This window comes from Ambystoma mexicanum, chromosome 1q, assembly GCF_040938575.1.
Source record: "Ambystoma mexicanum isolate Mex_15411 chromosome 1q, UKY_AmexF1_1, whole genome shotgun sequence".
Taxonomy (NCBI): Eukaryota; Metazoa; Chordata; class Amphibia; order Caudata; family Ambystomatidae; genus Ambystoma; species Ambystoma mexicanum.
Genome location: NC_090922.1, coordinates 1,441,052,029 through 1,441,074,287, shown reverse-complemented (window position 1 = coordinate 1,441,074,287; position 22,259 = coordinate 1,441,052,029). Strand labels below are relative to the sequence as shown.

At 45.2% G+C, this 22,259-nt stretch overlaps 1 protein-coding gene across 2 annotated transcripts in view; it reads right to left on the bottom strand.

Moving 5' to 3' along the window:
• DMAP1 (DNA methyltransferase 1 associated protein 1) overlaps positions 1-22,259 on the bottom strand; it is a 674,969-nt gene that overhangs the window by 425,132 nt on the left and 227,578 nt on the right. For both annotated transcript variants that reach the window (XM_069642317.1, XM_069642318.1), the window contains exon 6: positions 18,672-18,839. In XM_069642317.1, coding sequence (XP_069498418.1) covers positions 18,672-18,839 — 168 coding nt within the window. The remainder of the gene's footprint in view (positions 1-18,671; positions 18,840-22,259) is intronic.

Here is a 22,259-nt window from a genome sequence, read left to right as displayed (position 1 = left end):
ATTTTGGATGATGGCGGAAGTAAGTCTAAAGTTGTGCCTGTTCCCCCTTGCAGTAGGTCTAAATCTAGTCTTTGCTCGTTGCCAATTAATAGAAATACAGGTCTGCTAAGCAAAGGGCATTCCAGGTTAGCAGAGATCTTACCGACCACAAAAACAGAGTGGAACATAACAGAGTGGATAAAACATCGAAAAACACATTTTGGGTTTTCTTTTTATTTGCCCCTCATTTAATCCCCCTTTTTTCCAACCTTTTAAAGCCACCCCAACAAATCTTGACCCATTTTAACCCCTTATCTCCATCCCTTTACATATTTACTTAAACTTTTCAGTGTTCTTCCGGATTTCTGTCCACTCTGAAATTGACCACTCTGTTTTGTTACCCATAAAATGAGTGGATACCGGCATTCTTTTTTCTTTCCTTCAAATGGTTTAGTTTTATTAAGAAACTTTTCTTTTGCAGGCATTACATTTCGTGTCATAGCAGCGTTCCATCGTTCATATTAAGATTAGACTTTTGGTTTGTCTATGTAGCATTTAGGAATCAGATCTTCTGTGTAGGCTCCATGATATTTTCCCAAAACCGGATGATTGTCATCACTAGGTTGGTATTTGTGCCCAGCTGTCCGTGGGGGTGAGGGGCGTTTTTGAAGTCGCCAGTCTATCCCTAGACAGGATGCCGGCAGTCCACTGTGCGAGAGCCGGCCACACCAAGCAGTAGCAAACAAGCCAGTTGCTCTTGTCTTTACAAATGAAAGCGGTTACTTAATGTCCATGATGAATGAGACTAAACATTTCTCTTTGCATTCAGTTTTTACAACACGATAGATCTGCTGTCCGAGATCTAAAGCTAATCCTAGGTTGACATAAACGGGTCTGTGGTAGCTGCCCAGTGCACTCCTCCTAAACTAACGCATGTAGTCTCAAAGTGTCCTGTAAAAGCAAGCCGCTTGCCTGGAACCCCCTGCATCTCCTTGAACTCTGCCGCTTCCTCGCGGTGCGCAGTGGCCACAGTCACCATGGCTGGAGCTCAGGCTCTGGCTTCATTAAAACGCGCTCATGTAGTTCCATTTGGGCCATAACAGACTTCTAGGCGGCAGTCTCTGGAACACAGCTAGGACCACATTTCGTATTCAAGGGGAGTCCTACACATCGGCCCCTAATTTAAGCTGTAAACTGGGGCCTGCACCTTTCTACAAATCTGCATTAAGTTTAGATGGCTATACTTCGTGGTCACACTTTGGCTTGACATGTGCAAATATTGCTAAGAACCTTGAATCTTTACGGATTCGATATTGCACCCCAAGCCTCATAGGTCGGAAGTTGCCGCAGGCCGGGCACTAGGTTTATGCCTTCCACCAGGAGGTATCGCTCAGATTGAGGCATGGACTAGCCACTATCCGGAGAAATGCAGACAATCTAGTGCAAAGCCACAATGCACCGCTACATGGGCACCCTAGGTGGCAAGGGTAAATGGTGCAGCGCATCCACGATCCACCCCATGCATGAGGCGGATACGGCATTATTTATATGGCGCTTTCTAGAGCATTTACATCCAAGTATCACCCAATCGAAGATGCTACTCGTGTATCAACATCTGAAGGACGAAAGGCTGTGTTGGCCTCGCTGCGATTCGAACCTGCGACCTGCAGACCTGACACAGATCACAGCAGGGAGCTATTTTACCAGCTGGATGCCACCAAGCCCAGCATAGCCGAGTTGAAAGACCGTCTGATCTGGTGGCCCAACACGGAGTGCCACATCAAAGTACCTCCAATCTTGCCTGGTACCGTACTGCTTTCCGGAGCAAGGCTACACAGCCCACCAACGCTCCGGGCAAATGACGCAAACTCCTGCACTGCCTCGCACATTCAGCGACTACACTAATGCCACATTACTTCTGTGCCAGCAACATGTCATTTCTTTCTGCCCAATACAAGAAGCTGGCTCTTTGCAAAGTAGCCGTGGATGCCACTTAGTTGGCTTTCAAATCCGGAATCAGAGAATTGGCTATGTACGGTTAGTCAGATTTTGGCCTAATGGCCAGTCCTGTGTGTTTTGATTTTTATGAACCCCGAAATGTGGAATCAGAGCACAGCGAAGGCTCTTACGGCCTTGGTCTGAAACCTTGCTTAAAATTACACATTAGAAATGTATTTTTATTTTAATGATTTTTTTAATGTGAGCTGTCGTGCTGACATTAACCACTGGGTGGCGGAAATAAGCTACGTATGTCGTTTTCTGTTGGAAGCTTGGTAAAAACTACACATTAGAAATATATTTTTTTATGTTTTTTTTTAATGTGATCTGCCGCGCGGACATTGGCCACTGGGTGGCAGGAGAAAGCTACGTGTGTCGCTTTCTGTTGGATGAGAGAATACGAAAGATGGTTTGCTCGATTCATTCATTCGGATTTATACATGCGCCTCTGTAACTGCAAGACGAGTTGCTTCAGTGCCCTTACATGTTACACATACATTTCCAACCACATCAGCAAAACGGAACAATTACACAGGAGCAATTGGGTTGACAAAGACAAAAGAATACAGGCTAACAGCAAGCCATCACAGGACCTGGTGGTCCTTTCCTGGCTGCCAGGTGAGCAACGGAACATCTGCTTGTGGGCAGACACACAGAGGGTTGTCAGGACCTATGACTGGGGTGGGCACCCAGTGAAAAGGTCACCTGCGATAAGGTCGCCAGCGGGGGACATTTCGGCAAATGTGCACTCCCATGAAAACCAAGCACTTTACCCAAATATTTGGGGACTGGAGTTACAATAGAACATGTTACCCGTTCTAGAATACGTGGGGGAAGGGTTTTAGGGGTACAGGTAACCAAAAGTGCACACATGACGCTTTTTCTCAAATGGAACCCCTGGCTGCCTTTGAGCGAGTCCTTTTCAGAGCTTGTTTGAAAGCTTCGTGGCTTAGTTCTGGTGAAATGCCATTCGCAAGCACTGGCCCGCGGGTTATTGAGGGTCCAGCTGGACGCATCAATATCTCGGGAGTTCTAGATGCTTGCAGTGTTTGAAATGTTTGGAAAGACAGAGGGGTGCTACTTTCCAGAGGTTTGTGTGGGTCAGAAATCACGCTTTCAGAGGGATTCACCTCTGGACTGTTGCCAGTTCAGCATTTTTAGGGCTGGCAAGAGGTGGCCGTATTTGTTGAGGCCATGGATTAGTCTTAATGCTCTGTTTTGCACTAGTCTCAGCAAGAACTGGGGCAGGCCCCGTTCCGTGGGAGGACTACAAAGATTGCATTTGTTCGGCTTAAGGGTTTGCAGGGGGGGTTCACCATGTGGTGATGTAGCAGGAATGGAAAGCCATGGCCCGCTTTTCAGCTGTATTGGGAATGGTAGTAGCAGGGTGCCGAGGCGAGAGGCTATTTGACAGGCCTTTCCCTGCGTTTAGGATAAGTAACAGTTTCCATCTTTTAAGAGTAAGCTTCCAGATTTGGTTACATTTTAGGAGCTTTAGTAACGAGTTCTGCCATGAAAGTCAGATCTGCTGAACAGTCTCCCATTCGGACAGCGCCCTGAACTTATACATAGTGCTGAAAAGGACAAGTGCAAACGTGCATCTCTGTTTGAACTGTTTACTGACAAACACAGCAGCTGCCATGTAGTTTGGCAACTGGGCAGTCCTAGATAACAGCCTACTGGAACCCTAGCTACATCCAATAGTGGTCTGCCTTAAGCCCTGGGCACCCCTGGCCCCCACTATATAGGATCGTGTGCTCCCATGCTTTGGGGCAAATTAATAATAGAACCATAAACCAAGTCTGGTTTGACATGGAGACGTCTGCGCCAATACAATTAAAGAGGCCAACAAGAGGCGGTGTGAGGGCGCAGGAGTAAGGCTCGGACACGGGTGGCATTGTTTAAGTTATAAACTTTAATTCATAATAATGGAGCGGTTGGAGAAAGGCCTCATATATCCCTAAAGGTAAGAGGGGTTTCCCTGCCTCAATGAAAACTAAGGGAAAGTGTCAGAGCGCCTAGACTAATATGGTACATCACTGTCGTGTCCCAAAAGCCTACTTCTGACCCTAACACTATTAACTGATGACGAACTGTAAGGGAGAATTCTCATTTCTGTGCTAATTCCTTTCAACCTTGGAGACCCCCAGATCTTTTGCTGGATTTAAGGACTTTTTAATTTTAATCCTGGAGTGAGAACCTTTTCTCAGGCGCTCATGTGTTTTGACCCGATTTGGATGATGTGTTTCCACTGTTTTTGGAGTCTGACAAACTCCATAGGCATCTACTTTTTGTATGGTGACACACAGCACCTTTAGTGCAGTGTCACAGATAAATCATTTAGATTTCGCATAAGGTTTAAATACCTTTTCTTTTGTGAACTACTGTTCCCAAGTGAAATTGACTTTACTTACCATCTCTCTTTGTAGGTTTAGAACACCATTTTATGTGTAGTGCTGGGGGCTTACCTAGTAGCCCCTTATCCTAAAATTCTCATGTAACATTTTTATATTACCCTCCCTACTTTAAATGGCTGGCGGCAGTGGTTTAATTTCCTACCATTGTGCTTTTCTATTGCAGGCTCAACCCTCAGCTGCAGTACAGCACCCATGGGTGACCATTTTGTCAAAATTCCCCCAACATCTTTCTTTGCCATTTTCTGTTTGGGAGGTCTTTCTTGGGTTTTACTCGGTTTGTTTTGTTTGTCTGGCCTTTGGTGAGCTTCAGCCCTGAAGCCCGCCTCTGGCTCCAGTGTGTCTGGAAGGACACGATGTGAGGGAGGGTCCCAAAACTCCCCTGTCCTTTGTCTCTAGGAATGCCTGAATGCAACCAGTCCACAGCCACCCTGCTGTGTGATTGAGAGCCTAGGCTGTGCATGAATGGGAGAAACCTGCTTAAAAGGCGATGGTTTTGGGACTAGAGGCAGAGTCGACCACTGGAAGAAAGACCCGATGAAGAAACCGTAAACAAAGCTTTCTGCATCCTCCTGCACCTTGGAGTTGCCCGGTGAAGCCCTGCTGCTGTGCTGAAACTCCTTTCACAATTCGACAAACGCTCCGGAAGGGAGGACTTCTCCCCTTGGTTTAGTGGGACCAACTAACCATGAGACGAACTCCACTGGACCATCTTTCCCGACTGGCTGTGCTTCTTCACTGGTGTAAGGACCGAGTGCCAGGGGGTCAAGTAATCCGTAGTCTAATGAAATCTCTAAAATCCGACTAGAAGCTCCAGGTGTCTCCTAAGGACCCTCCAGAAGCAGGACAACCAGAGCTCGAGTCCCCTCACCAGAGTGCAGGAAGCCCAACCGGTATCCGAGATTCGCGACGGTGCTGTTTGCTAAGCGCTGAAACCACAAAGTGCTGTTGAACCGAAATGAGCCCGTAGCTGTCGGCACACTCCCGAATACGGCCACAGGAGCCATCCAGATGTCCTCCCTCTTGTCCCCACGACTGAGGCTCGGGAACACTGGGTCTGCACCGCTGTAGCAGGACAGAATCCTCCAGCTGGAACACTTCTTCAAACCAGAGGTACTGTTTTAGACTTGGGGTACTTACCTCATTTTCTTTTAGGTTTGCCTTTCTCAGTTGGGAATTGCAGTGGCTTACTTTTAGAGTTGATTCCAACTGTTACCACAGGCTTAACAGCTTGTAACTCTGCAAGTGAATTTCTAACAACTCTCTAACTTTGTGCAAGACTTTGATTCTAAGAAGTAACTCAGCTCCATAGACTTTGGCTGTCCTGGCTCCCTGCGGACTCCTCAAGCCCATTGACCTTGATATTGTTTGTACCACATAGGTGGTAACTTGTTTTAGACTGTTAGTGCTGGGAAAGGCTCATCTAGATTTCACTGGAACAGTCAAGTGTCCTCACATATACTGAGAACCTGTTTAAGCTTTCCCTTCCTTAAACCTTTCCTTTCTGCAACCTCAGAATCTGCAAAGTATAACTAGTGTGATATATAAATACCATTACTGTCTTTGTGATTGAAGACACCTCCGGGTGTAGGAACTGTGTAAGAATCATATCCAAAGATTATCCACTAACTTGCTCAGATTCTGAAAAGTAAATTTTAAAGTATATTTACATCGCTATATGAAATGCCCTTTTAAAGAACGCTTATTTAAAAATGGATGTTAATTAAATAAATAACTATCTATAATTGAAACCTTGAGTGTAAGTGTTACTTGGTCACTTGTATTTACACATTTCATTGGTACAGCTCTACAGCTCACATTTACCCCTCTTGAGATAGGCCTGGCTGCTCATTCACACTACCAACTTGTGTAGTACAGATCTATACCAAAAGGTGGGTTACCTAATACCAAGCAGATAATTCTTGTGTAGTCTCACACAGTGTGACTGCACCAATTTACCCAACAGACTCCCATGTGAGTCTCCCCTTGAATATCACCCCCAGGAGGACTACTGTATTGTGGATGCACCACCCTGGCCCCATGTCAAAGGTCGCACCCTAGGGGAGAAGGGATGACATCCTCAGATTTGTCAAAGTGGACAGTGACTCAAAGGTGCATTTTGTTAATTCAGTTGTCTGGGCTGACTTACAACCATTTAGAGACCTAGCAGGAAACACTGCTTTTGATCAATTTGAGAAGGCCTGTCCCTTTCTCCACAGAACAAGTACTCTCCCATGTGGGGTGTAGGGTGAATTATCCCCCTGGACGCAAGAAATAAAGAGGCCAGAGTCAGTTATGAGGACTTGCCAAAATACCAAGTAAGCAAAGAAATGAGGTCCGACATAAGGCCTTGTGAACTCAACTCAAAAGGAAAGGAAATGTGCTAAATTGAAAAATATGGAGAGATGCAAACTGCCTTTCACAAAGAAAGTGAAAGACATGTGGAAATCAACCTTTGTCAAATCCATGAAGAGCTGTACTAATCTTTCCATGAAACAGCAGTCCACAGAACCCTCAATGGGATGTCAGAATTGTGTTTTCAGCAGCTCACAAATTGGACAATGTTAAAGCAACTTGCATAGTTTTGAAACTCTTTATTTTGGAAGATGCATTTTAAATGCATTTAGGTACGAGGTACAGGCTGTTTGTTGCAAGGGACTGGGATGTTGATTTCTTCAAGTGTGAAACCCGGCTCTCCCCTGTTGCCTTAGAGATAGAGGCCCAACTGCCTTAATTTGTCAGTGCTATTCCTTAAAAATACAAGAAATAGTATGATCTTAAATGGGAAACACAGGGTGGACCAGATAAGATTGGGTCTGTTCTGCAGCCCTTGTGACCTCCGGGTCACAAACCCCATAAGAAGTGCATTAGCTCAGTCATTAGCCGTTAGAGGGGCAGGCTAATGTAAACACAGACCCCTCTCTTGACGTCACAGGCATGAACAGAGAAATGAAAGAAGAAAAGGTGGGTGTCAGAGGAACAAAGAAGTGAAGTTGCCCACTGCTTTTTAAAATGGGAGAAATGCTTTTTATTGTGTAAAATTGACAATGTACATCACACAACCGTCATTCCAGGCTTTTAGGAAAGGTGAGAGTTAACCCCTTCTAACCTGGCTGAAACAATTTTTGGGGATAAACACACTAAACTTATTCAGGAAAATGTGATGTGGCCCTCATCGTGATTTTCAGAGATGCAAAACGTTGCTAAAGCATGCCAAATATGAGTAGAATGATGCCCGTAAAGTGCCCTATTTTTCACTGATATAGTTCCGAAGAAAATGGTATCTCTGCACAGGAATGATGTGCAGACCTCAAACTAGTCTCATTTGATGCACCTTGGAATGTGGTGCTAAAAATGTATTCCTACATATCAAATTGTGGAGATTAAGGGCACTTGCCATATAGTGAGATTTCTATGTCCCCGAAGCAGACTGAGCCCACCTGTCGAAGTGAGATGATGAAGTTCTCTCCTGCCCTAGTTGTCCCAAAGCAAACCTCTAGTCCGTTGTCCTATCAGAACGCACGTGGGAGTGGGCTAGTGAACATTAAGCAATCCCTTCTGTGGGAATTATGACAAGTTAGTGATGTCATCTACCCTATAACTAAACCAACTTGTCTCAGAGCTGGACTTTTCCCACTAAATCGAAGAGGTGCCCTGCTGCCGAAATCTGGCGTGAACATCCTAGCAGAGAGAGGCCTAACCTTGCAGTGGACCCAGGAGAGAGACTGATTGGGACCCTTGGAGGGCTCCGGAAATCCTTGGCTGACACCATGCTATCCCAGTGGTGTGCCCCGACGCTCCTTGATGCCCAGGCCAGACCTCTCCTGTAAGTAGAAATAACCCAAGCAATAGATTGTGTTTGCCCTGTATTCTTTCAGGATCATCTTAGTTATTTCCCCATGAAAAATCCTGTTTGCCTGTGTATTTTAATTATTTCCCCATTGAAAATCCCATTTGCCGGTGTAGATCCTTAGAATATTTACCAAAGTAAATCAATTCATTCCCCCCATTTAATTCACGGGATCTCCATTGTTGGCATTCAAAACCAACAATCTTTTTCCAGTGTGTTGTGAGACAGTATAGTCAAAGACTTGCCAAAAGAATTGATCTCAGGTGCAAGGTAAAAAAACAAAATTGTCCATAACTCCCATTTGCATTTTCTTTCTCCCATTGCAAGCGTGGTAAACATCCCAAAATCGATTTTCCCATTCTGTTCTGAAAACAACCCTAAAGTCCTGTGTGTTGTCGGGTGTAGCAAAATGAATTTTCCACAATGCATCTCTGTCTCCTCTATTGATTTGGTGATCAAATCTTCCAAAATCCGATTTTCCCATTGTGTGATGACCAACATCTCCCAAAGCATGCCTGTCCTTTTAAGTGTCAGAAGAACGAACTCCCTATTTCCATCTATTCTTTTCCATAACAGTGGTGCTAAATAATTAAAAAACGATTTTACCATTGTGCACTGCAAAACAAATTTTCCTATTACCTTTCAGTCTCCCCTATTGTTTCTGTGAGCACTACCAAAAAATCGTACATTCAAAAGAGTCAAGCCTAGTGTATGTTTGGAAGGTGAGGGTTGTTGGGAGAACAGTATAACTCTGTTCATTTTCATTGTGCACCTTGAACTCTTCTTTGCTTCTATTGGGGAGGTGGCGGGGGATGTAAAGGGAAACTCTGGTAACTGCATATTCTAGTGTGATCTCTGTGTTGATACTTTACAAAAGGTTATTTTGTTTTTGTGTTGCCACAACATTGGTGGCTGGTGTAATCTGTTTGTTCTAATTTGACTTTAATATAGCACTTAATGAATATCTTCTTAATACACACCAGCCTGGTTCCTCATCCATTGGGGCACTGGGTATTTGTTGGAGTTGTGTGCGAGAAGGGTGGAGGCCTTATCAAAAAGGACCTGAATTATATAAATAAAAGCATTTTCATTGTGCGCCACAGTCATTGTGGGGAAGGAGCTCTCTGACTTGGAGTGCCTGTGTAATTAACCGTGACAGGAGTGTGCTGGGAAAAAATGCCCCAAAGGAAGCCCAGGCAATAAAAAGGACAACTTCCACCAGGGTGCTGATTATTGGAGACTTTAAAGTAATTAATTCATGAATTAATCTTTTATAACACGCTTAACACCGAGACCAGTCTATGCGTGGAACCAGGATTTGAACCTGTGTTGCCCTGTGTTGTCCTGCTTCCAAGACAAGTTTGTTGCCCCTGAGCTATCCTCCCGGCCCCGATACTACTATGGGGATTTGTCCTCGAACAATAAATCGGAGAAAAAGATATTTGGATCCCTGCAATATGCAAAATCGGTCTCAATGTGTAAGGGATGCAATGCGGTTTCTCAGACAATCCTTGCTCATTTCTGTTGTCATTTGTATAGGGCTTGGCTGCAAAGAAAAAAAGGCCCTTGTGTTGGCCCTAGGATTAACCCTCCTAAAAATGAATCTTTAAAATGATGTATTGTACTGACTCGCGTGGCTGCGAAGATAGATTTTTCCGAGCCTCTCCATTTAAAATGTATAATAGGAATAGAGGCTGCGAGTAATGCTCTCCTCTGATCTGTTAGTTTTGCCTCTTATCTAATGTTTGAAGCCATTGACTGATCAGAAGTCTTAAGATTTTAAAAGTGGGATTAATTCATTTTATTAACATGGAAGTATTATCTTGAATCATTTTATGTGTATGTTCTTTTAATACATTGATGGATTGTAATTAATCTTGTTTTTGATTTTGAATGATGTATGGCTTGTATGACTTTTGGTTGAAATAAAGCAAAATGAAACAAAACTACTACAAAGTAGGCAGAGCAAGAGGTGTTCCACCATTTTGGGATTTCCTAGGCCTTTCGAACTTCATGTGCCTCTCCCCACTTTGGACATTTGAAGGATTCCTTTGGAAGAGGGCAGCCATTTGACATTTGAAGGATTCCTTTTGAGAGGGCAGCCAATCCAAAGTCCTTTGCCATAGAAGAGTAAGTGACAATTTCTTTTCCCTAGCCATGCCATAGGACATTTTGGGTTGCTCTGCTGGCTGGAAAAGACTTACTGCAGTACCCAGGGACCTGATCACTGCAGGCGACATAACCCTGGAAGTGCTTTCTAAATTCTTCCTGGCTGGTAGGTCTAAAAGATAAGCCATACCTTGCCTGTGGAGTCTCTCTCACTAAAACTCAAAACCTCTTTGATGCAGGTTTGTGCACCTTTGATGCCTCCCGAGCTGTTGCAAGAGAACCGGCGGAGCCTTTTTGCACTTTGACGCTTGACCGATGTCTCCACATCTGAAACCCACAGAGGTTTCTAGCGTCCACAACACTACCTCTCCCTGGTTACCAACTTCTTCGGGCACCAGGCCATTGCAATACCATGATGCCATGTTGAGCCAGTGTGCTGGAGAATACAAGTCTTTGCTTTTCAGGATCTCAGAACGCAGTCTTCCAGCACCGCCGACCCAACATATTCCCCTTTCAGTGTCTTCGACCATCAAGCAGTTTCAGCTGCTGAACCACACTGCGTTGTTGGATCCTATGAATAGTGCTCCACGACTTAATGGTGAAAGTGCTCAGATGAACGGTTTGATGCCAAAAAGTCCATAATGCAAGAGAAACAGGACTGATGGCGGTTTGATCCCCTGGTCTGCTTTACAGGGCCGGAGTAACATTTAATACCCCACTTGTTACGTTTTTAAAATCATACCTTGCACTGCAACATTTGCTGCATAAACGGCTTGCTCGTTTACCCCCGTTTTCAATCCTAGAATGCTTCTTTATTCCCATGTCTGCATTCTCTGGGGTTTCCCTTAGACAGATGTGTCTTTAATGGTTTAATTAGTTGCTTGCCTTTAGTTCAACGAAAACATCCTATTTTTTAAAATGGGACCTTGGTTTTATTTTGGTACCACAGGATTATTGTTGTTTGGTCTGTTTCTGAATAAGCGCACATACCCAATAAAGAATATAGCCTTCCCTTGGCCCGCACTGTTGGCCCTAGGATTAGTTCTACCACTCAGGTGGTTTGTTTCACACCTATGATTGGGATCATCAATGGTTTAGTAGTAGTGTGGGGGGGATGAGCTGGAGGTTTAGTCACTACTCATCCCTGTACTACTGCAGAGCAGCAATAATTACAATAACCCATCTTCATTAAAGCAGCACTTGTTAGCAGTCCTCCATTTTGGACTGTGAAAAGGCTGTTTCCAATATTGTCATGTATCCCCACAGCTAACGTAAAAAAGTGGGCATATTAATTCCACTTTTAACCAGTCTGACATACGAGGTCCAAAGGCCTAGCTAAGGGTTGCTGGACATCCACCCACCGACTGCAGGGGGACCCCTGGAGCCGACTGCAGGGGGACCCCTGGAGCCGACTGCAGGGGGACCCCGGAGCTGGAAAGGCTGAAGAATGTCATCCACCCACCGACTGCAGGGGGACCCCTGGAGCTGGAAAGGCTGATCCACCCACCGACTGCAGGGGGTCCCCTGGAGCCGATTACAGGGGGACCCCCGGAGCTGGAAAGGCTGATCCACCCACCGACTGCAGGGGCACCCCTGGAGCCGACTGCAGGGGCACCCCTGGAGCTGGAAAGGTATCAGGACTTTGACACAGCGTAATCCAATGTGGAGTTGAAGGCAGTTATTTCACGCTGACTGGGAATTAGTGGCTGCTCCCACATGTGCCTATGCCTTAGAATGGAGACAATAAGGTCAATTAGGTCTTTAATAGGTGGAGAATGAACTTTGGCAGTAGGGGCAGACCTTGCTGGTGGAGAGATGTCATGTGGCTGCCAGCTGGGATGCCACACTTTCCTAAATATGTGTACCTCTGCTGCAGCACTGAAGCATCTTTCTAGGTATTAGACTGGCAACAGAGACTGGTGTGGTGTTCTTGGTAACCCTGCAGTGCAGGACTGCAGTTCTGTACTGAGAAGCCAGGCTTGATCTCCCCCACCCTTTCTTGGGGAATGGACCCTAGCCCTCAAAGCAGAAGGCAACTGGCTATGGCCCAGAACACTGCGGAAAATGACTAAGTGAACCTGACAATGATCTGATGCGGAAGACGCTTGGAATGTGATCATGACCTCTACGTAAGACGAGTGGCCATCTTAGAAGAGCAGGAGTATTTGACCAGACTGCCTGTACCCTGAAGTATGGTACCAACTCCTCAGTCAAGACTCTTTCTTGACAAGCTGGAGCTAGATGGGTGCAAAGTGGTTGAAGGTTTGTTCAAGGCTCCGGTAGTCTGCAAACATTCCACATCCTGTGCAGTCTAATGGTGCTGTGGCAAGCTGCCTAATACACAAAAGTGAGTATTAACATTGGATATATGTAGTGGTAGGGTCTTTGTGTTTCTAGTTGTAGTTTTGTGGATGGATTTGTAGTGGTATTTGATAAGGTGTATATTACGAAGTGACTTCCAGGCTTACTTGAATTACTTATTAGGTTTATTACAGGGACTTAAGACACAGTTACAGAAGGATAAATACATGAGTGTATGGAGTATAATCAGCGCTGGCACCATCACCCAGGCAGGGGAGCTCAAACTGCCTCAGTCTCGAACCCTCAGATCAGCATTCCATCATTCACACAGCAACACTCCATGTGACATCACAGACTCACAGCATCACACAGATAGTCACTACATAACACATCTCCTTCCTTTACCAGACCCGCGCACACAGCATCACGCAGTCGCTACATAACACATCTCCTTCCTTTACCAGAATCACACACACAGAGACAATCACACCTGACACTTTTCCGAACCCGTCTCAAAACCACTCATTTCATCCCAATACCAGAAAAAATGACAACACTACTCACTCACTCAAACACCACATAGACTCAGCCTATCGGGTGCAACCAACTAAGCCAATACATTCAAATACTGCAGAGAACTCAGAGACACTGGCCAGACATCCCCAAATCCATCTGCGTACCCGGCATTTGACCACCGACGACCCAATGGCAGTATTGCAAGAGTCTGCCATGCCAAACCCCACACTCTGGAGACGGCACATGCTTCAGCACAACAACATAAGAAAATCTCACTTACGAAGGCGCTACCTCCTTATAAAAAGTGTGGCGTCAATCCGATGTGGCACTCACAGATTCAGATACCTGCCGTACTTCATACTGGCAGAGGCGCTACCTCTCGCACGTCACAGTATTCCACAAACCGGAGGCGCTACCTCCCTCCAATACAATTTTTCGAATAAAATCGCATAAACCGGAGGTGCTACCTCCCTGAAATATCCAAATGACATGCACATCAAAGGCGCTACCTCTCTCAAGCACCAATTGTGCCACACAAACCGGAAGCGCTACCTCCCTCAAATATCCTTGCGTCACCCTCACCAGAGGTGCTACCTCTCTCAATCGTGACACACACCAGAGGCGCTACCCCCAAGTACTACCACCGTGTCACTCACATTAGAGGTGCTACCTCTTGCTAATACCAATCGTGACACACACACACACCAGAGGCGCTACCTCTCACTACTACCACAGTGTCAATCACTCCAAAGGCGCTACCTCTGCAGTGACAGCCTGACTCGTACCATCTTCATGCCCATCTATGTGCATACATTTCACAGCCAACATTAACTGAGTCAGGCACAAAACATTATGCATTACACAGATTCTAAATGCAATGTTATAATTGTAGTATCATTTAAATGCAATGTTATAACTGTAGTATAATTAAATTGACAAACAGGTTTTTCCTACAAGTCCATGGTCATCTTTTGACCCTAAGACAACGACCATGTTCCTACAAGTCCATGTTGCAATTAGCAAGTAAAATTCTGAAAATCCTCAAAAAGATTATACTAGCCCATTCTTCCACAAGCAACTCCATTCAATACAACACAGGCTAATTTCAAACACTTGAATTCTTCTTCATAACTTAGTTTGATCTGCATCTTAACATAACACTAACTTTTCTAAAAGTCCTTGGGTGATCCGCACCCTTAATATGCAAATCCTCCAACTTGTTATAACTCACATTATCTTACACACAATTTCACTTCATAGAAAAGGATACAGTGCATCTTCTCCTCACTTGGGTTCTGCAACTTCAACTGTACCACTTAATTTCTTTACTGTGATTGACGAAACACCAAAGATCCGAGTCATTCCCCAATGCTCCTTACAAATTTGCTTGCTGACCTGGACAAATTTCCCTTTCATGTCTCTGTTCTTCGTTAACGCTGACTGCGATGCTTTTACATCATGCCTCCTCACTTTAAAGTAGTTTCTTACCCTCTGCATGAACACGAACTCCGAGACATCCACATCCAAAGTCAGCGGAGGGCACCTGCACTCCACTTGTCCATCCACAACTCGCGCTCAGAGCAACCGATAGTAGACGACACCTCCCGTTCTAAAACTTGTCAACTGCCTGCATCTCTTATAAGTTCGTCACCGTAACCGCAGACAGCCGCCGTCGCATTCTGCAGTAAACGTATGATACAGCTTTGGATTCACTTCCTCATTACGTTGCAACGTAACTACAGGTGCTTTCCCCAGAACCTCTACTGTATGCGCGGTGTCGCGCATCATCAAATCACACAGTTCAACTCGCCACAGTTCTCCATTCAAACGCTACACTTGTGTTCAACCGAATCGCCAACACACTAGGGCCTCCAATGACGTCATCATTGCTGCACAGAGCTCAGCACCTCATGGAGCTCTACGTTCCCAACCGCCACACATACGTGGTGAGAGAGTGACAGTAACTTCTCAACATAGCTCATAACCAATTCCTTTTCATCTCTCGAATTTTCATGGGAACGCCTCTGCTTTTCCATGGCATTTCTGGTCCCGTTCTTCACTTTACGAGACAAAATTACTGCAGTTCTAGAAAGACAGCTACTTTTTCATTATGAAAGACACTGCCATGGGACATCTCTATTCCTTCAGAAATGTATGAGTGCATCACTCCTCTTGGGCAACATTTCCTTAATACACATCAATCTTTAATCTTTTCTGCCCATGGGGTTTTCCTTCACCTAGGGAGCAGCGTATGGAATGACAGTCCCCATCTTCTCCAACAGACTTCTCACTCCCTTCTCCATCTGGCTTCTCACTTCAAGGGTGGCCCCTTATTTTGCACACTTCTTCACCTTGAGGGCCTAGCTCCCTTCCTGAGATTCCCTCAATGGCCCTGCTTCTTTCTTCAGCCCCCCTTGACCCAGCTCTCCCTCCAACTTGTGGACAGCTGATCCCTCTTGAACAGGGGCTTTCTAGCTTTCTTCCTCCTCGCCCTTGATGCCCTGGGTGATGGGTCTTACTTGTCTCGGGGGTAGCGCTGTCCTTGTCCATCCTCTACCTGCACCCCCGCAACAGGCGCCTACAGTTACTTCACGCAAGTTCTCCTTTCTAAGACCAACTCATCACCATTGTTATAAAGTGACTTCCAGGCTTTTTTGGTTAACTTCTTAGGTTTTTTACAGGCACTTAAGTTACAGTTACATTAAGACAAATACTAGAGAGTATGGAGTATAATCAGCGCTGGCCCCATCACCCAGGCAGGGGAGCTCAAAACTGCCACAGTCTGGAACCCTCAGATCAGCATTCCATCATTCACACAGTAACACTCCATGTGACATCAGAGACTCCCAGCATCATTGACATAGTCACTACATAACACATCTCCTTCCTTTACCAGACCCACAAACAGCATCACGCAGACAGTCACTACATAACAGTGTACTAGTGTGGCGTGTTTATAGCTATGCTTTTATGATACCAATTGCAGTGGTATGTAGTAATTGTAGAGATATGCACCAAATGTTTGTAACTTATCTTGGTTACTATTCGTAGACTTTTGTTTTTGTAAGATTGACCTTAACTCTTAAAAATAAAAAAGGCCTTTTAATAGACAATTCTTACCGAGTATGCGCATGGTGTACGAATGTCTTTTGTAGATATATTGTGCATGAATGTCGTCCGGTATAATAACAGTTTATGGCATAAGAGTGTGTGTGTGTTTCATAAACGTATTTTGTGTAATGTATGTGTACATGTACATTTTGTACATTTACTTTTTAGACACATGGACAATCTCCTAGTTATGGCTTGTGGCAGTGGTAGTCCTACCAACGATTGTTTGATTTTTGTCTATAGCCTCGGTAGTGCACAAGAGGAACACCCAAGCACCAATTTGGGGCCTCCCTTCTTTTTTCTCCATTACAAGCGTGGTTGTTCTTTGTTAGATGTTCTTCTCACATTCTGGGACGGGGAGGCCTGCGCGTGTGTTTTGCCTTTGGCGGGAACCCTTGAGTGTCCCCGTCTAGGCTCCAGAGTGTCTGGGCAGGCAGGAAGTGAGGGAGGGAGGAGATTTCCAACCCCCTGTCCATTGTCTGCCTGAGTGCCTGAATGGGACCAGCTCCCACAGGGGGACTGGCTGTGCAGATTAGACAGTCAAACCACCCTTCCTGGAAACTGTTGGGGAAGATTGCAGAGGAGCGATTGCTGGAAAGGTGAGGCTCCTAGAGTGAAAAGCAAGTCAACCACTTGAAGCTGAAGTAACCGAAGAAGACGACGACCAGAGACGCCTGCAGACCCTTTGCAACACCATGAAGCGACCACTGCTGTCCTGACCCCGTTCTAGGAGACAGGGAACTCTGAAGAGGACAGCTCCATCCCTTTAACTGGTGGGAACAACCAGTCCAAAGACGAATTTTGAATTGAGCCATCTCCCAAGGTCCTGTGAATTTCTAGAGGTGCGTACCCAACAGGAGACCTGCTGCCCATTTTGAGTGCAACATCCTGAAAAGGCCAAATCCATCTAAATCTCTGCTGGTGCCCTCAAGGACGCTCCAGAGTTCCTATCCAACTAGCCCAGACCTCCTCATCAGAGTGTGGGATTGTCGGAAGCAAAGATGATTGACCGCATCCTTTGTTGGTTCTGCAGAAAAGAAGCCAAAACTGCAGAATGACCAGTGAAGTTGCTGAAAGGCGTGCCCGAGATCCACCCTCGAGACTGCTGCTGGGAGACCCAGTCCATTGTCCTGCCTTTCATCATCAGAAACAAGGAATCGGTAGGTCGGGTCCAGAGCTGCAACATCGCGGAGCAGCCAACACAAACGTTTTCTTCAAACCTAAGGTACTGTGGGGAAAAAGGTGTTCCTTACCTGCTTCCAGAACGTCGCCCCAGAGCGTTGGGAGTGCACGTAGAGGTGTCCAAAGACCATGGGAAAGTGTGCTGCAGAGTTTAATGGCTAATACTTGAAAAGACGTTCCATTCCTCTGGATCGTCTAAATCAGAGCATGCAATCAGGAGTAGAGCGGACATTTCCTCTGAAGAGATTGGGAGACAGTTTACTGAAGAGCCTTAAAGCCAGGCACTTAAATTTAATTCTTGCAGCAATTGGCAACCAATGGAGCTTCTTTAGGACTGGGAAAATGTGAACTTTTGTTGCAATACCAACCACTGCATGTGCAGCATCATATTGGATTACTTTCAGCACAAATTTAGTGGCACCAAGCATTAAGGAGTTGCCATAATTAAGCTCTGGGCAAATGTCGGCTTGGGCGATAGAGGCCGCATGTTCTGAAATAAAAGGGCACATTTTCCCAAGAATCATTGTGTGATAGTCTGAGACGATCAATTTATTCACATGCTGGGCAATGGATAGATGGAAGTCAAAATAGATTCAAAGGTTTTTCACTACTGATTGAAATGTAATATTTACTTTCTCTAAATAGAGCTGAACTGGTGACCAGAATGATATGGTATTCAAAGAAGCAATCAGACATTCCGTCTTCAGAGCATTAAGACTAAACCAGTTAGGAGTCCATCCAGCGTTCAATACTGCAAACAATTCTTTCTATCTCAAACTGTTCTAGAGCAGTGTTCGAGGAGAATAACTCAAAAAAATAGCTGGGTGTCATCAGCACAGTTCTGGTCCTGGAGCTAGTCATGTAAGGGTTTTAAATTAACATTGAACAACAGAGGGTACAAGCAGGCCCCCTGATGAACCCCCCCAAATCTAAATGATGTTCTTTGTACTCAAAATGGTGTCACTTTACTCCAGCAATGCAAGCTGTTAAAAAGGAGTGGAGCCATTTGAAAGCAGTATCTATCTCATTTAAACTAGTCAGTAGGACAGTATGGTCGAGGGCATAAAAAGCTGCTGGCAGAGCCAACAGCATTTTCACCTCTCACCGGAGGGTTTTGGAATAAACCTTACTTATAAAAGCATCATGCATATATGAGGAACCACAGTGTCCCAGCCCACTACCTGCAGTTGCATGACTCTAGGAATGCCTACCTGCTCTGGTGTCCTAGTGTACAATTTTTCCAATTGCTCCTTCCTCCTCCGCTCGTGTCCGGCATCAAACACTGGCACCTTCACGTCAGAGCCTGGCGTGGCCCGGATGTTTCCCAGCTTAGCACATATCGCATAGTATCGCTCTTTCAGGTCTTCTGTAGACCTTTTCTGAGAATGAAAAAAATGAACACAATTTGTAATGAATGAAATACTCACTATACTCACAATATACATATCGGGCAGTCTCTCTCGGACAATGTGGATGGTAGGGGAAGGACAGGAGAGAATAACTTGGCAATGTAACAAAGGGAATTCCTAGATTTCAGTGGTCAGAAGTAGAGCAAAATCTAGAGCATGTGGGCCAAGTTTAGATTTAATCTCGGCTCGCCTGCTGTAGCTTCCAAACAGAGCCAAGATGGCAGCAAGGTAGGTAATGGATTAATGCATTCACTGCAGAGCTCTGCGTGTGACCTGAGCACCACATGTTTAAACCCAGATGGGTCCACTCAGCCTCTCATCCCAAGTCTGATATAATGAGCACCATTGATTTAGGTAATAACATCAGTTAGCAGTGCTTTGTGGTGGCTGAATATGAAATAAATGTGCTATAAAACTGTAGGCATGATTTGTATCAGTATCAGACTAGCAGATTGTGAACAGGTTATAGTTCTAACCACGAACAAGATGTTTGCCGGTAGACTTCCCAAGAATCTGGTAAGTTTTAGCTATCGATTTAGGTTGTGTAAATATAAAGTATTTTATACAATGCTGGCACACCAAGTGAAATGCCCAATTAACTGCTGAGCAGGGCATTATTACTATTTATTTAACCTTGTGTGTGTTTTTGATAGCAAATGACGATACTTCGCTTCCTATGGAATTCTTGAGATGAAAGGATTGCATGCATTAAAAATCTTAGATGTAGCAAGGCATACCACTCGTGTCAATGTGTGTGAACTACTGTATCAACTGAACCATATTGCAAGTGCTTACCTGCTCAATCAATACAGAGTCTTTAATTGAACTGAATAACCAGATGCTTTAATACCCAACCTTTACCCTTGCCACGTGAATGTTGCAGTGGAAAAGCCTGATCGTAGCAAAAGAGACCAGATGTGAAAAAATGTATTGCTGTTTGTTAGGGAGAATTCTCATTTCTGTGCTAATTCCCTTCTACTTTAGAGACCCCTAGCTCTCTTTTGCTCATATTTGGGACTTTTGATTTTCAATCCTAGAGAGAGTGAAACCGTTTTCTCACTGTCTCATGTATTTTTCTCTGATTTGGACTCGGTTTCTTTTGGTTTTGGAGTCTGACAAACTCCATAGGCATTACCTTTTGTATTGTGACACACAGCACCCGCAGTGCAGTGTCACAGAGAAGTCCTTTGGATGTCTCTTAAGGTTTAAATACCTTCTCTTGGATAAAATACTGTTTCCAAGAGCAGTAAAGTTAAATTGACTTTACTTACCTTTTTCTCTTTGTAGACCCTGCACACACCATCTTTTATGGAGTGCTGGGGGGGATACTTGGTATCCCCCTTTGTCTACTTTTTAATGTAACATTTTTATGTTACCCTCACTACAATTAATGGCTGGTGCCAGGGGTTATTTTTCCTACCATTGTGTGTTTTTACCGCAGGCTGAATCCTCAGCTGCAGTATTGCACTCATGGGTGCCCATTTTGTCAAAACATCTCAGGTCTTCTATTTTCGCCATTTCTTGCTTGTGAGGTCCTCCCGTTTGGACCCTTTGTTAGTTTTGTCTTTGGCGGGCTTCACTGGTGAAGACCGCCTCTGGCTCCAGCGTGTTTAGCAGGCCAGCAAGTGAGGGAGGTTCCCGAAACCCCATGTGCTTAGTCTCCTTGGTTACAGGAATGCACCCAAAGGTGATTGGCTGGCTGTCCTTAGAGGACAGCCACCATGCTGTGTGAGTGACAGCTAGGCTGCAAATGAATGGGAGAAACCAGCATAAAAGGCGTGGTCTTTTTCAAGGAAGTCAGAGTCGACCACTGGACGAAAGAACCGAAGAAAACTGGAAGAGAAGCTTGCTGCTCCCTCCTGAACCGTTGGTTTGTCCGGTGAAGCCCTGCTGCAGTGCTGAAGCTCCGAGTTTCTAATCGACTAGAGAAGCCCGGAACTGACGACTTCTTCCCTTGGGTTGGTGTGACCAACTGACCCCAAGACGAACTTGCCTGGAACCCCTCTCCCTGGTGGCTGTACTCTTTTGCTACTGCTGGAACCGAGTGCCAGGGGAAAGGAACACCAGAAACAAGTGCATCGTCTTTAAACCGGACTCGAGCTCCAGGAAGATCCTAAGGACTCCCTGGAAGCAGGATGACCCAAGCCTGAGTGCTGGACCCCAGAAGCCAGGGGTGCCCACAAGGTGTCCAAGAACCACAGTGGTACTATTTGCAAGTAGCTGAAACCGCAAAGTGCAGCTGATCTGGAGTAAGGCCACTGCTGCCGCCAACCTTCAAACCGTAGTGCAGGAGTCCCCAGACGCCCTCCCTCTTGTCCCCACGACTGAGTCCCAGGAACACAGGATCTGCAGGACTACAACAGGAACAGAAGCCAGCTGGACCCTTTTCTTCAGACTCAATGTACTAACTAGCGGTACTTGCATCTTGTTGTGTGTAGCTTGCTTGTTCTCACTCGAGTCTTGCATTGGCTGCCCTTTGCAGAGCTGCTTGCATCTTTGCTTTTTCGCAAGCCTTACAACTTGTGGCCCAACAGTGATTCTTTTCTACAAACTATCTTTTAACATTGTGCAAGACTTGTGCGCACTTGTGCGCTATCTTCAAGAAGTGCCTCAGCTCCCCTAGAGTTTGATCAATTGACATTGGCTGTCCTGGCTCCCTGAAGACTCTTCTTACCCTCTGACTGTGTTTATCGGTCCCTCCAAAAAGTCACACATAAGTTACTAATATAGCTGGGAAAGGATTAACCTATACTTCATTGGGGGACTGTAAAGCATTTACTTGTTGAGAGAAACTGGTTAACCCTTGTTTCCTTCCCTAATCTTATCCTTTCTCCATAACTTCAGTATTGCATTGAGTGTCAAAGTGTGATCTACTAGTGTATTTTATTGTTGCATATTGCTCTTTCTAAAGAAAGCTTATTTTAAAACGGACTGTTAAATTAATAAATAATTATTTAATAATAAATCTTGAGTATAAGTGTTATTTGAATACATCTCACTGCGAAGCTCTATGTTGCACCTCTACAGCTCACATTGACCCCTCTTGAGATAAGCCTGGCTGTTCAGTCACTCTACCAACTTGTGTACTACAGGCCTATACCAAAGGTTGGGTTACCGATTGCCAAGAGGACCAAGCAGGTCTAGACTCCCACAGGGTTACTACATACAATCTAGCCTAACAGCTTTACGGCAGACTGACATATTTGGGATTAGGAATACCACCACAGTGATCGCCCAGTGCTGAAGCTTCTCCGTGGATTGGATCGTACCCTCCACCTACGGCATCTAGACCGGTGTGAGAGGAGAAGATAAGGGTAAAGGGTGAGGGCAATGTGGGTGTGGATGAAGACATACATTATTGGTGAAGCCTGATCAAACACACAGCAATAT